Source organism: Terrapene carolina, unplaced genomic scaffold (assembly GCF_002925995.2).
Source record: "Terrapene carolina triunguis isolate 2854851 unplaced genomic scaffold, T_m_triunguis-2.0 Scaffold227, whole genome shotgun sequence".
NCBI lineage: Eukaryota > Metazoa > Chordata > Testudines > Emydidae > Terrapene > Terrapene triunguis.
Genome location: NW_020664578.1, coordinates 2,719,383 through 2,732,248, shown reverse-complemented (window position 1 = coordinate 2,732,248; position 12,866 = coordinate 2,719,383). Strand labels below are relative to the sequence as shown.

The 12,866-nt window shown below is 54.2% G+C and overlaps 1 protein-coding gene across 1 annotated transcript in view; it reads right to left on the bottom strand.

Moving 5' to 3' along the window:
* Positions 1–9,590: 9,590 nt before the first annotated feature.
* Positions 9,591–12,866, bottom strand: part of LOC112111836 (ras-related and estrogen-regulated growth inhibitor-like protein) — a 23,423-nt gene continuing 20,147 nt past the window's right edge. The window contains exons 3-5 of the mRNA XM_029912465.1: positions 12,604–12,657; positions 12,427–12,503; positions 9,591–11,739 (exon numbers count right to left, since the gene is read on the bottom strand). Coding sequence (XP_029768325.1) covers positions 11,320–11,739; positions 12,427–12,503; positions 12,604–12,657 — 551 coding nt within the window. The 3' untranslated portion in view covers positions 9,591–11,319. The remainder of the gene's footprint in view (positions 11,740–12,426; positions 12,504–12,603; positions 12,658–12,866) is intronic.

Here is a 12,866-nt window from a genome sequence, read left to right as displayed (position 1 = left end):
GTGAGGCCTGCAGGATGTACAGCAGCCAGGGGTCACTGGGGAGTGGGGCAGGTCTGGGGCTCAGCCGCTCTCTGCCGTCTGTCATCAGCAGGGCAGCGGAGAGATCCAATGTCAGTAACTCACGTGCTGCGGGGGTCGGAGCCGAACGGGGGGTTGGGGGGGGGGGTGGGGTTGTAACTGGGCAAAAAAGTTGCAGGAAAAAAAAAATTCTGTTGCAAAATGCTGTTTCGGGGGGAATATGTCAGTTTCCAGGGAACGGTGCCCGACAGTACGTTGGTTTAGATGAAAATGTTGCCGGGAAGGTTGCTTAGGCCCAGGGCCGGCACAACCCATTAAGCGGCCTAGGCGGTCGCCTAGGGCGCTAACATTTGGGGGGCGGCGACCGCGGCGGCCGGATCTTCGGCCGCCCCGGTCATCAGCGGTATTTCGGGGGCGGGACCTTCCACCGCCTAGGGCGGCAAAAAAGTTGGTGGCGCTCCTGCTTAGGCCCAGGATGGAATTTGTGCTCAGAGGGAGAGAGACCTGCTCCAAAATAGCCAACAGCCTGTTGGTTAGGACGGGCACGTGGGAGGCCCAGGTTTGGGTCCCTTCTCTGAGTCAGAGCAAGTGCCCGAACCGCTAGGCTAGAGAGTCGGCCTGTCTCTTTGGCCCAAGGGCTGTTGAATTATTTGTAAGAGAGGCGCGGGGGTAGGATGACCAGATAGCAAGTGTGAAAAATCGGGACAGGAGGGGGGGGGGGGTAATAGGTACCTATATAAGAAAAAGCCCCCCAAATCAGGACTGTCCCTATAAAATCGGGACATCTGGTCACCGGGGTTGTGGGGGTGAGGTAATATCTTTTATTGGACCAACTGCTGTTGGCAAGAGAAAGATGAGCTTTTGAACTACACAGAGCTCTTCTTCGGGTCTAGGAAAGGTACTCCAAGGGCATTTCTACACTGTAGTGTACGCCCAGGGTTCTGACTCAGTCGCACACCTAACCCCGCCTCTGTCTACACACAAACCGCGCTAACCCAGGTCTCAGGACCCACCCGCCTCCCAGGGGTGGAGGGTCTGAGCCTGAGTCAAGTCGGGATTCAGGGTCCAAGCCCTATTGCTTTGCAGTGTAGACACAGCCACGCTGGATTCATGCTCTGGGAGTCCACCAAAAATATCCCATAATCCCGCTGGCTCACGTTCTTTGTCCTCTGGACAGTCAGGTTTGGTGGACAGTCGAGGTTGCCCGCATTGCATCACGAACGAAGGACTGGGAGGTTTTGGGAGGTCACTAGAAAGTCTGGGATATGGTGGTTGGACTTGTGCCGCAGTGTAGACGCTGGAGCTCTGGTTTCCTTCGGGTTCAACAATTCCTGGCCTGGGGTCCCAAACGAGTGTAGACGACATTTCAAAGTCCTGCATTTCCCGGGAGATGGAAATTCTGCTTTTTTTGGCCAGCTCTAGCTCTGAATGCCTCCAGCCCCTGTTAAAGCCATCCCAGTGTGACAGTAATGGCGGTTAACCTACAGAGCACGCGGCTGCAGGCTATTAACTGAGGTAAAACCTGTGGCGTTCCTGAGAGCTCAAGGGGCTCTGAAAACACAGATCCAGCCCTGAAAACGTTTCTTTTCAAACATCAGGAGGTAGCCGTGTTAGTCTGTATCCACAAAAACAGCAAGGAGTCTGGTTTTTTACCCACGAACGCTTATACCCAAATAAATCTGTTAGTCTTTAAGGTGACACCGGACTCCTGGTTCTTTTCAAACAGCCGCTCGTGCAGCGAACGGTGAATGTTTCCGTCAGGGGTAGCTCCCTCGTGTAGTATCAAAATGTTAGCTGATGGTAGCCACGGGGGAGATTTGGCTGAGGGTGCAGAGGGGCGGTAAACCCTTTGTAAACTCTCCCAGTATGCTTGTGTAAGTCCCTCTATTTCCCCCCGCAATGAAGATCCCGCTTCTCATAGACAGAGCACGGGTGCTCCCTATGGAGGGGTCAACCTAGGTAGACCGTGTGTGGGGACCCAGGCAGCACAGGCTGGGAGCTAGAGAACCACAGGGTCTGTCTGTGTCCACCAGACTCAGTGAGAGAGCCCCTTTCCCATTCTGCCTCTCCGCCACCAGGGATGCTGTGGGGTTTTGAACCAGTAACTCCCCATTGCCAGCAACTTCCCAGCCCCACTGACCGGTCCGGAACCAGTCCAGGGGGGAGCTGGGGCCTCACCGGACCAGGACCGTCCCGGTAAGGCCAGCCGTGCCAGGCCTCTGTACAGGGCCCGAGTGGCTTGAAAGCAGCAGCGTCCAGAAGGGACTGTTCCCAGCAGTGCTCTCTAATCACATCGGAGCAAAGTAACCCTGCGCTTCCCGGGTCTTACATAAGAATCGTTAATGGCTCGTATAGGCGGGGGTGAAAATAGACTCACATCAGGACGTTGGAGGGATGGGCGGAGGGGATGGGGTGTATGTGTGTGATTCCCTGCCGGTGACCTCTCCAGGTTGTTCTTGTTGTTCCCATCCAGCTGAGACGTCGACTCCACCGCGCTCTGGTTGCTCTGACCGAGACGGGTGACTCAGACCCAAGGCCCCAGCCTGGCTTCCCCCAGGACCCCATCCCTGTCCGGCTCGTCCAGAGGAGGAGATCAAGCTTGGGCGGCACAAGCAGCAAGGCCTCTAGCGACAAACACAGCATCCAGGATGGGAGCGGTCACAGGTCCGCCCCGTCACCGATCTGGAGAGGGCTCCCCGCCACCCTGAATCGGGATCCCCTTGCCAAGAAGACTCGATCTCCACCCCCTGTGGCCAGCCGGCTCTGGGAGGGCAGGGACCTCTCCTCCTTGGGCGAAGCGATGTGAGCATGCAGCCAGGACATCCGCCCCCCCCTTCTCTGCCACAACCGCCGGGAGCCAGGCGGGAAGTGGGATTTGCATCCTGCAGGGCACTCTGGGATTTTGAAATTTTGTTTTCTCCCAGATCTGGGCAGAAAATCGAAATCTCGGAATCTTTCGCAAAACGAAATAATATAAAATCATGCGTGATGACCGTATCGAAATTGTTTCATTTCGACTTTATCATTTCACCTGTTATATAGGGAGACAGAGTGGCCTACTGGTTAGCGCACTGACCAGAGACTTAGGAGACCTGGGCTCATTCCGAGCTCTGCCAGTGATCTGCTGGGAGACTTGCCTCTCTGTGCCCCAGTTTCCCCATCTGTAACATGGGAGAAATGAAGCACTTAGAGGTCTATGAATGAAACGTGCTATATAAGCGCTAGGTTAATAGTATATTTATTATATTATAAAGTCAAAATGATAAGGGCGAAATGAAACATCTCGATAATTTCCCTTTGAAAATGTCAACGAAATTGTTACGTTCCCGCGAGACATTTTGATTTTTGTCCAATCGAATTTTTCCCAAGGGAAAAACATTCTGTTGGGAATTTTTTAGCTGGTTCTAGGCTGGGAAACTTTAGGCCAGGAATAGAATTGGGGGGGGGCTGAGCAGAACCAGTTAATACCCTGCAGCAGGGGGCTCTGTAAGTTAACCTGCGACATTGTTCTGTAGCAGGAAGTTCCACAAGGTAACCTCAGTTAATATCCTGTGGCAGGGTGTTCCACAGGGTAGTCTCAGATATCATCCTGCAGCAGAGAGTTCCACAGGATAACCTCAGTTAATATCCCACAGCTGGGCATTCTGCAGGTTAATCCCCCAACACACCTAGTGGTAAACATACCGACAGCTACCCCCCGTGGAAGGCATCTTCTCCAGTGACCAGCATGCCAGCCCCACCCCATCGCTGGTAGCTGCCAAGCCTTACCTCCCCTATTAACTGACACCCCTTCACATCTTCCCCAACTACCACAACTGTGCTTCCAAAAAGACCCCTCTTTCCCCACGGCAGTAATGGTCCCCACAGCTGAGTGGCGCTTACTGAACGCCATCTTGGGTCTCATGCATTTCCAGCTCTTCCAAGCAGCTTGCTCTGACATAGAGGAGATGGTCCAGAGCTAAATCTCACGTGCAAAACACCCCCAATGCAGTGCAAGTGCCGGGATTACCGAACAGCTGGCTACATGCCTCCAGTTTAGCTTTAGCACCCGTCCTGCCAGCCACAGAGTGCCCTTTGCTCCCTCTGGCTTCAAACACGCAGGAGCAGTGTGCAAAAGGGGGCCCTCGCTTTTGTATCCTGTCCTTCCATGCGAGGTGCACCCTAAGTGACTTTATGGAGTTAGGAAGCTAAATCATAGAGAGCAGAGAGGGCCTGGATCTGCCGAGAGGCTCCGACGGGGGAGGAGAGATGCAGGACGGCTGCCCCAGGGGAGCGAAGCTGCCCTGGAGAAGGCTCTTGCGTCGGGAAAGGCCGGCCTGCGTGTAAGGGTGGAGTTGGACAAGTCAGGAAGAGAGAAGAGATGGCATTACAGGAAGGCGGTTCCAGTGGCAGCTGCTGCACCAGAGCCCTTTATGGTTCTCGCATGACCGAGACGTCCCCTCCAAAGACACTGCAGCAGGACGGGCTCCATCAGTCCAGGGCCCTCGTGAATTAGCTTTGATCAGTTTCGCTATGAGGCGAGGTTCCCCTCCCTCTCGCATTTCCCTTCCTGTGCTTGTGTTCTGTAAAATGTAATAAAAAAAAAAAATACGTGAACCCAGCCACATTCAGTGGAGCCAGGGCTGCGTCCCCTTGCCGTTCGTTCTCTTGGGTCTGCAAACGGGCACAGCTCACTCAGAAATAGCAATCCTTGGTTCTTGCATCACTCGCGCAGACTCTCCGCACATGCTAAGCACATGGGTGTTATCCCCCCACTTTACAGGTGGGCAAACTGAGGCACGGAGCGACTATGTGACTCGTCACCAGGCACGTTAGTGGAATAGATTCCAGGGATCCTAAATCCCAGCCCTACACAACACTCCCCGCCCCAGTGTTGGGAATGGAACCCAGGAGTCCTGTCTCCCAGCCCCCTGGTTCTAATTGCTAGACCCCACTCTCTTCCCAGAGCCAGACACAGAATGGCCTGTGTCTCAGCCCCCTGTTTAAATCACTAGACCATGTTCCTCCCAGGGCCAGGAACTTGCATCCTCCTGCGGTAAGCATCCTGCAGCTAGTTCCCCATGTCTGTGTTTAAACAATAGGTAAAGGATTGGGGGGGGCACTTTGGATTGTATCTAAACAGGCGCACCTGTCTCAAATAACCTGTCATTCCCATTCAGGCTGGCTTGCGGCCTTGTCTCTCCTCCCTTCCATTGCAGTCCCAGAAGAGGGCTGAGTGGCTGCAGGCTCCGGGCCCATGCGAGCGGCGATACGCATGCCGTGTGCATTGCATGCGCCCTCAGACTGGGGCTTTGCAAAATATGTATCCCTCTTTAGCTTGACTCGCCCCTCAGGGGCACGTCCAGTGACTCCCGTGTGCGTTCCCCTGACTTACACCAGTTTGAGTAAAAACCTCACTTCTAAATGTGTTAGTCTTTAAGGTGCCACCAGACTCCTTGTTGTTTTTGTAGATACAGACTAACACGGCTACCCCCTGATACTTGACACCAGTTTGAGGTGCGAATCGGGCCCTACGAGACCACTGTGGAATTGTTCCAGCCCTCCCTTAGCTCGCACACGTCCATTTCACTTGCCCCGCAGCCAGCGGGTGCAGCACAAGGGTCAGCAAGTGGGCCAGAATCTGATCTCACTCCGGTTTCACACCGGCGTAGCCCCATTGATTGCCGCAGAGCTGCTCCTTTTTGACACTGGGGAAAGCGAGTGGAGAATCCAGCCCCGTGTCTCTGTAGTGAGGCTATTGATTGCCGAGTCTGGCGTCCCCTCGCCTGCTGTTAAATGAGTCTTCTGTTCTATTCCTCGCCCTCCTGTTCTTCCTTTTCAGTTCTTTGAGCCTCCTTCAATCGCCGCCTTGCTGAGAGCGCACAGAAGCCGATGCTTATTGGTGTCTCTGCAGACACAGGACAGGTGTTACCTCCGTACTGCAGGGGGCCTTTTGATCAATTAATTTGCCTGGAGCCTTCCAGAGATCTGCCTTATGGAGATGATTTTCCAAGATCCTCAATGCCCCCAGTGGCTGTTGACTTCAGCGGCATTTGTCGCTCTGAGGAGCGAGCCCCAGGCCTCTTCTCTATCTCACTGTTCAGAGGCTGCTCGACCCTTCCTGATAGGGCCAGGTGAAGGTGACCCCAGCCCATAAATGTTACAGTGGAGTTAGAGGTGGACCGGAGCTGCAGAATTCAGATCCAAATCCTGACTCCCCCCAGGGTTTGGTTTCAGGCCGTTCTGGAGCTGAGATCCACCTGCTGAACTTCCCCGCAGTCTGGAGGTGTTTGGCTCCAGGCCCCAGCTCCATCATGCTGCCCCTGGTGCTGTCATGTACACCAGTGCAGTGTGCGTGTCCAACACTGCCGTTCTGAGCCCGGGGCATTTCACACCTGCTTTGCATGGTATAAACGACAGCCACCGGTGCAGAGAATCAGGCCCCTGGTGTATGGGAGGTAACGACTGCTGCTAGACAGGGCAGTGTCTTGAGAGCCTGGGGCCCCTTTGTAACTGGGAAGCCAGAGCCCCATGCACCCAGCTGTTTACCCAGAATTGCATTCCACTTTAACTCCTGGTAGGTCAGTAGATACTTATTGGGCACGATGCGTGGTCAGTGGCCCTCTGTGCTTGGCTCCTAACACAGCACATGCATGATGGACATTGTCCAAGCTCACCCTTCCCCACTGCTGGCCATCCTCTTTCATTAAGGTAACAAAGCCCTCAGGCAGGACTGTGCTTATCATGATAAACCTTAGCCCCCCCTCCCTCCTAAGCTCCATCCTGAGCAGGCTCATTACATCTCTTACCTGTAGGCCCTCTTCTAGCGCTCCCTTCACTCCCAGACTCTCAGCCTTTATGTTGTTGAGCAGGCTTAATCAGGCCCCACCTGGTCTGGCTGAAAGGGTGAGTCAGTAGAGTAGCTCTGCACCTCCATACAAGGTTCCTATTTAATGCCCTAAACCAGATAGAACAGCTCCTTTGATTCACCTCCCATGATCCAAAAGGGCCCATTGTTTCTTGATATGGCAGCTTTGGGGGGATTGGTGAACAGGGATGTCAAATATATGTCCATCAGCACCAGGATGGGACCCTACATTTTTTATTTGATCTGAGCTGCTTTTAACTTCTATCTTTCTCTGCATGTTATTTTTTATAATGTTCTTTGCACAGTCCTCGTTTAGAGACCGCCTCAGATTTCACACACCCCGGTCCCTACTGGATTAGGAGACTGGGCCAGATTCTGCTCCCTGGGGCAAACCCAGAGTCACTCTCTGCATTGGATTTACACCAGTATAAGAGAGATCAGAGCCTGGCCCGTAGCTGCTACTATGCGCTCCCAAATCCAGAGCCTTTCTGTAACATCCTGGAAATGACGGGAGCTGAGCTTTGTTCGGCTGTGTTGCCCCCAGCAAGGGGAAGTGACCGCATCTCTGTGAATGCTCAGCCAGTTGGGAGGTTAGCAGATTCCTGAGAGGATGCTGACTAAGGGGACATGGTCTCTGCCCTTGCTCAGTCCCCACATTGTAGCCTGCGGGCTCAGGGGAGAATGTGTGGGCCGCCACACTGAGGGGTAAATTCTATTCCAGGGCATTTGCTTCCGAGTATGGACTCCGGTGTAAAACCAAACACAGATCAGTGCTGGTGTGAGGCATCCCAGGCGCTAGAACCCTTTGTTTATCCACCCAGAACAGGGCACAGCAGGGCAAGCTTCACCCCTGCACTGTCCCAGAGAGACTAGTTGTTTGCAGGGTTGTTGTAGCCATGTGGGTCCCAGGGAGAATAGATCAGTTTCCATCTTCAGTGCCTGAGTGCAGAGCCCCTTGTGCACTGGCAAACAGGGGGTTAACTCTCTGCCTAGGTCCTTATAATGTCCCTTATCAGCATTCAGTTGCTAATGGTCTTTAGCGACATTCTGCACATGGGGAAACTGAGGCACAGAGCGAGCTCAAGTGACTTGCCCAGGGTCACACAGTGAGGCTGTAGCAGAGCTAGGCATCAAAGCCAGGCCTCCTGAGCCCCAGCCCAGTGCCCTGTGACTGAACCAATTGGTTTAGTAGAGAGGGCTGGATCCCAGGGTTATTATGGTCCCTGGGCTGGGATATAAACTCAGGATTTCATACTCCCTTCAGTCCACAGTGGATTCCCCCACTCATGTCTGTGGGAGGCTGGTAATAAGAGCAAGGGGGTGAATCAGGGCATGACCAGAGCACACTGTACTGTGACTGTTCTCTGCTGCCGAGGGCCTGTAGGGAGCAGAGCGTAAGTTAGAGCAGCCCTGAGGCCACTCTGATTTATACTGGAGGCTAGGCAGAATAAAAGACTAAATGCCTTCTCCCCCGCACTCCAGCCTGGGAGGAATGACTGAGGCTCAGGCCTCATGTGTCATTTACACCACCCCAGAATTTGCCCCACACACGTCCCCATGTGAGTCAGTGCTGCAGGCAGCCCTAAGCTGTGTGGCTCTGGCCAAACCCGCTCTGCTTGGACGCTGGGTAACGCTGCCAAATGCCCATCTGTGGGGGAGGTGCGTCCCGAGAACCCACGGATGGTGACTGTCGCGGCACGTGGGCGTCGGTTCCATGCCCCCCTCCCACTCAGCTTCACAAATAGCGCCGCCAGCCTCCCTCCGCCGTCTGCTCCCCAGCCGCAGCTTCTGTCTCATGGCTGGGGCGGGGACAGGATGGTCCCAAGGGCTGCGTGGATTCCGCCCCCATCTGCGTGGCTGCAGATCAACCGGCTCCCTCTGTTTGGTGTCTGTGACCGTGTGAGCGCTTCTATGCAGGGAGGAAGGGAAAACTGACTGCAGTGAGACACCTGGAGCAGGAGTGACCCCTCTGAGGTCAATCACAGGGAGAGAACCCAGGAGTCCTGGCTCCCACTCCCTTGCTCTAACCCACCAGACAACACTCCCTCCTAGACATGGGTCCCAGGAGTCCCCTTACTCTGCCCACTAGAACCCAACCTGCAAAGAAACCCCCCTTGCTATGTCTGAGCTGTGAAAAGTGTCCCAGGGCACAATAACTCATGACACTGTGGCCTGCTCTGACCTCAGGACCGACCTCACCAGACTGCTGCCTGCATCTGTGCCGAAAGTACCTGCCACTCCATTCGCTGCTCATCCCTTTGGCTTTGTAGTGTGGGTTAAATAATAACCACCACTCGCTCTTATCATCAGCAGGTCTCAAAGCGCTTTCCAAAGGAGGGATAATTATCCTCATTTTACAGATGGGGAAACTGAGGCACACCGCAGGGCTGTGACTTGCCCAAGGTTGGCCAGCAGCAGAGCTGGGAACAGAATCCAGGTCTCCCGAGTCCCCCGTCCAGTTTGCTATCCACTAGGTAACAGATCAGTGCCAGAGCCTCTCTACTGTCTGTTCGTTACTTAGAAATCTGATGACACCCCCCCCCCCCCCTTTTTTCCCCTGTTGTAATAGCTGGGCCTGAGTAACTTGCCCAGATCACCCAGGGCGTCCGTGGCAAAGCCAGGAACTGAATCCAGCTCCTTTGAGATTTTCCTCCAAGGGCAAAGAGTCATAGTGAAAGCACTGAACTCTTTTCTTTTATAACATACAAACTTTTATTGCCCATCCAAAAATAACATTTTTTCACCATCATTTATTTTTTCTAATGTGCAAGTAGAATATTTTAACCGGGAAAAAAAAAATTCCGGATGTAAACATTCGCTCCAATAAGTTAAATATTTATGTTATTCACAAATATACAACAGTTCACATTTCATTTGGGAGAATTTGTATTCCAGCTGCTGGAGACTATAACATTTTCCCCACTCACCCTGGGACAGGTGGCATTTCAAATGACCCTGCCTTAAACAGTGAAAGCCCTATCTCTCAGCAGCTCTGTGTTTCTAATATTCTAGGTTGAGAATTTGGCTTTGGAAAAAAAAAATCAATAATAGTTTACACTTTGCAACTAATGAAGCCTCACACCACACAAACGGTGAGGTAGGCATTATTATCCCCATCTTACAGATGAAGAAACTGAGGCACAGGGCGGGACGTGATTTGCCCAAAGTCGCACGGCGAAATCAGTAGCAGAGCCAGGAGTTGAACCCCAGAGTCCTGAGCCTTACTTCTGTCACTAGCCTTCGCTGCATGCAATGACAAATGCCACCGGGCGCAATAACTGCCTCCGTCAGTTACACTGAAATAAATTCAGAGTCACTCCACTGACTAATGGAGTGACTGTGGATTGACACTGGTGTAGCTGACGAGTCACGCAGTGTGTTCGATTCTGCTCTCAGTTACAGCAAGTGTAACTCCAGAGTGACTCTGTTAAAGTCCGTGGGTTCAGACCAGCATAACTGAGATCAGAACCTGGCCCGATTACTTTTCCTGCTAAAAGTAATTTGGAAACCCAGCAGAAAAACCAATGCAGCCCAGTGCAAGCGACTCAAACTTCAGTAAGCCCCATTATTTCGCCACCACAATTGTAATCTTCTCTCTACTACCCGAGGGTTTAGAGCCGAGTTTTCAAACATGGGCCCCTTAAAAGTACGTAAACTTTGTGCTTCAGGCTTTTAGGTTGCTGCAGACAGTCGTGCCTTTGGTTAAGAGGGCCCAATGCTTGGACCTCAAGCAAAGGTTTTATAGGTTGCCCCTCACTGTGGTATCCAACTCTCGACAGGAGCTGAGCCTGAATTCAGGCTCAGGTCCCATATACTGACCGTATCATCCAAATATGGGATCTGGGTGACAGCTTCTCTGCTGCCTTGTGTTCCAAATCTGGTGCACTTCCATGGAGCAGTGCAAGTTTCCTCCAGCAGGGGTTTTGGCCCTCTGGAGTCAAAGTGCCCGTAAAATGCTGCCATTCAGGGTTGCTAGTGTTACACGCCCACTCTGCACAGGTGTCAGGGGAGAACTGGGCACCCAATGTCCACTCGACAAACCTGGTTCACTGTAAACATCGCTCGTTCACCCACCCCGTGAAATGCACCCACCTCTGGGGCAGAGCGCAGCAGCTCTTTAACAGCCACACGGTCACAATTTTTAGGAAGGGGCAGGTGGAGAATCGTTCCTCCAGCGGAAACTGCCAGCGGGCACAGGTAGGGAGGCGGAATGTAATTACCACCCCGATTATATCGCAGACCCCCAGCCAGAGCTCCCACCAGAGAAGGCCGGCGGCACACACACAGAACTGCTTCCCCATGGCTCTCGCCATGGACCCTCGCCAAGGGGCTCATCCGGTGCCACGCTTCATGCCACGCCGAGGAACCGGTGACACCCAAGCCACTGGCGCGTGGTTCCGGCTACGTTCCGTTGTCCCCAGGATCTGAGCTCTCTTCGCGGGGCCCCTCCTCGCTTACTCCGTCCTCCTCCTCCCAAAGACAGCCGACATGGTGCGGACGATGCCACGGATGCCCACGGCCTTCTTGCCGGAGCTCCTGGAGTCCCGCACCAGGTCGAGGAGCTCGTGGAAGACCACCAGGGCGCCGTGGTACGTCTCGGCGGCCGAGATCTCGAAGAAGCCCGAGTTCGTGGAGAGGGCCAGGAGCCGTCCTTCCTCGCTGGAGACGGCCCGCCGGTGCTGCAGGTCCCGCTTGTTGCCCACCAGGATGACGGGCGCTTTCTCGGAACTGCCCCGTCTCTTCAGCTGCCGGATGCGCTGGAGCTGCTGGCGGGCCAGGTGGAAACTGGAGCGGTCGCAGATGCTGTAGACCACGACGAAGCCGTCCGCCCAGCGCAGCTGCTTCTCGCTCACCCAGCCCTGGAGCTCGGCAGCCTGGAAAGGAGGCAGTGGGAGCAGGTTAGAGAGAGCGGGACAAAAACCAGGAGTTAGCCGAGGCGAAGAGGCCATCATGTCGCCATGGTGACCAGATCAACCCACCCCCTCTCTTGCCTCAGCCCAGCTGGGGAGGAGGGGGGGGGGGGGGGGTCAGGAAAGGATTTTCCCCTCCAGGTGCCGCATGGCACAACTGACCAGCTAGGAGGGGAGGGAGGGTCTGGCCATTACTGGGGAAGAGCTGAAGCAGCCATCTTTGTTGTGGGCACATGGAGACACTGGTGAGTGCCTGACATTGGTCGCCGCCAGGGCATTGGGGACGGTCAGTTCTGTCAGCAATGCTCTCGTCCTCCCCCCCTCGGTCTTTATTCAGCCTCCCTCCCTCGAAAAGTAATTCCATTATTAAAGGAATTGGGTGCCACTTCTCAGTCTCAGGTGGAAGCCGAGGGGGCCATGTTTGTTGAGGGCAGAGGAGTTTCCTATAGGCCCTGCACCAAAGCAAGTTTGTCCTTGTCCATGTGCCCTTCTAGGAGGAGAAAGGGGTAGGGATGAGCGGCCATGGCTCCATCTGCTGGGAGGACACCTGTCCTGTTAGGAGCTGGCCTGAGTCCCAACAAACTCATTCCATCCATTCTGTCCCAAAAGCCCATTTGGTTGGGGTGGAAGCCGCGGGCCGGGATTTCTCACCTGGGGGCAGGTGGAGTCCCAGATGCTGAAGCAAACGTCTCTGCCTCCGACCATCACGTTGTGCGTGTAAACGGATTCTGGAGCCGCACGGGGAGGGGGAAAAAGAGGGAGCCGTTAAGTGACTGTGGACTTATGGAAGGAAGAAAGAAAGAAAGATTATAACGCAAAGCTACTCACCAATATCCCCGTATTCACCAATAAACCTCCGGGTGAGGAATCGGACTGTCAGAGCTAGAACAAAAGAGACCCAACGTTACTCAGGCTGGCACCAAGCTGAACCCAGATCGCCCGGCAGGACTGAAAGCCATTCCTGGTCCTCCCAGCGCGTCCCCTCACCCCTGCATGGTCCCAGTGGGATCAGGGTGGTGGGCGAAGCGGGAGTGAGAACTCAGAGAACAGCTGTCCACATACAGCGCGGCTTGTTCCCAGCCGTGGGAGGA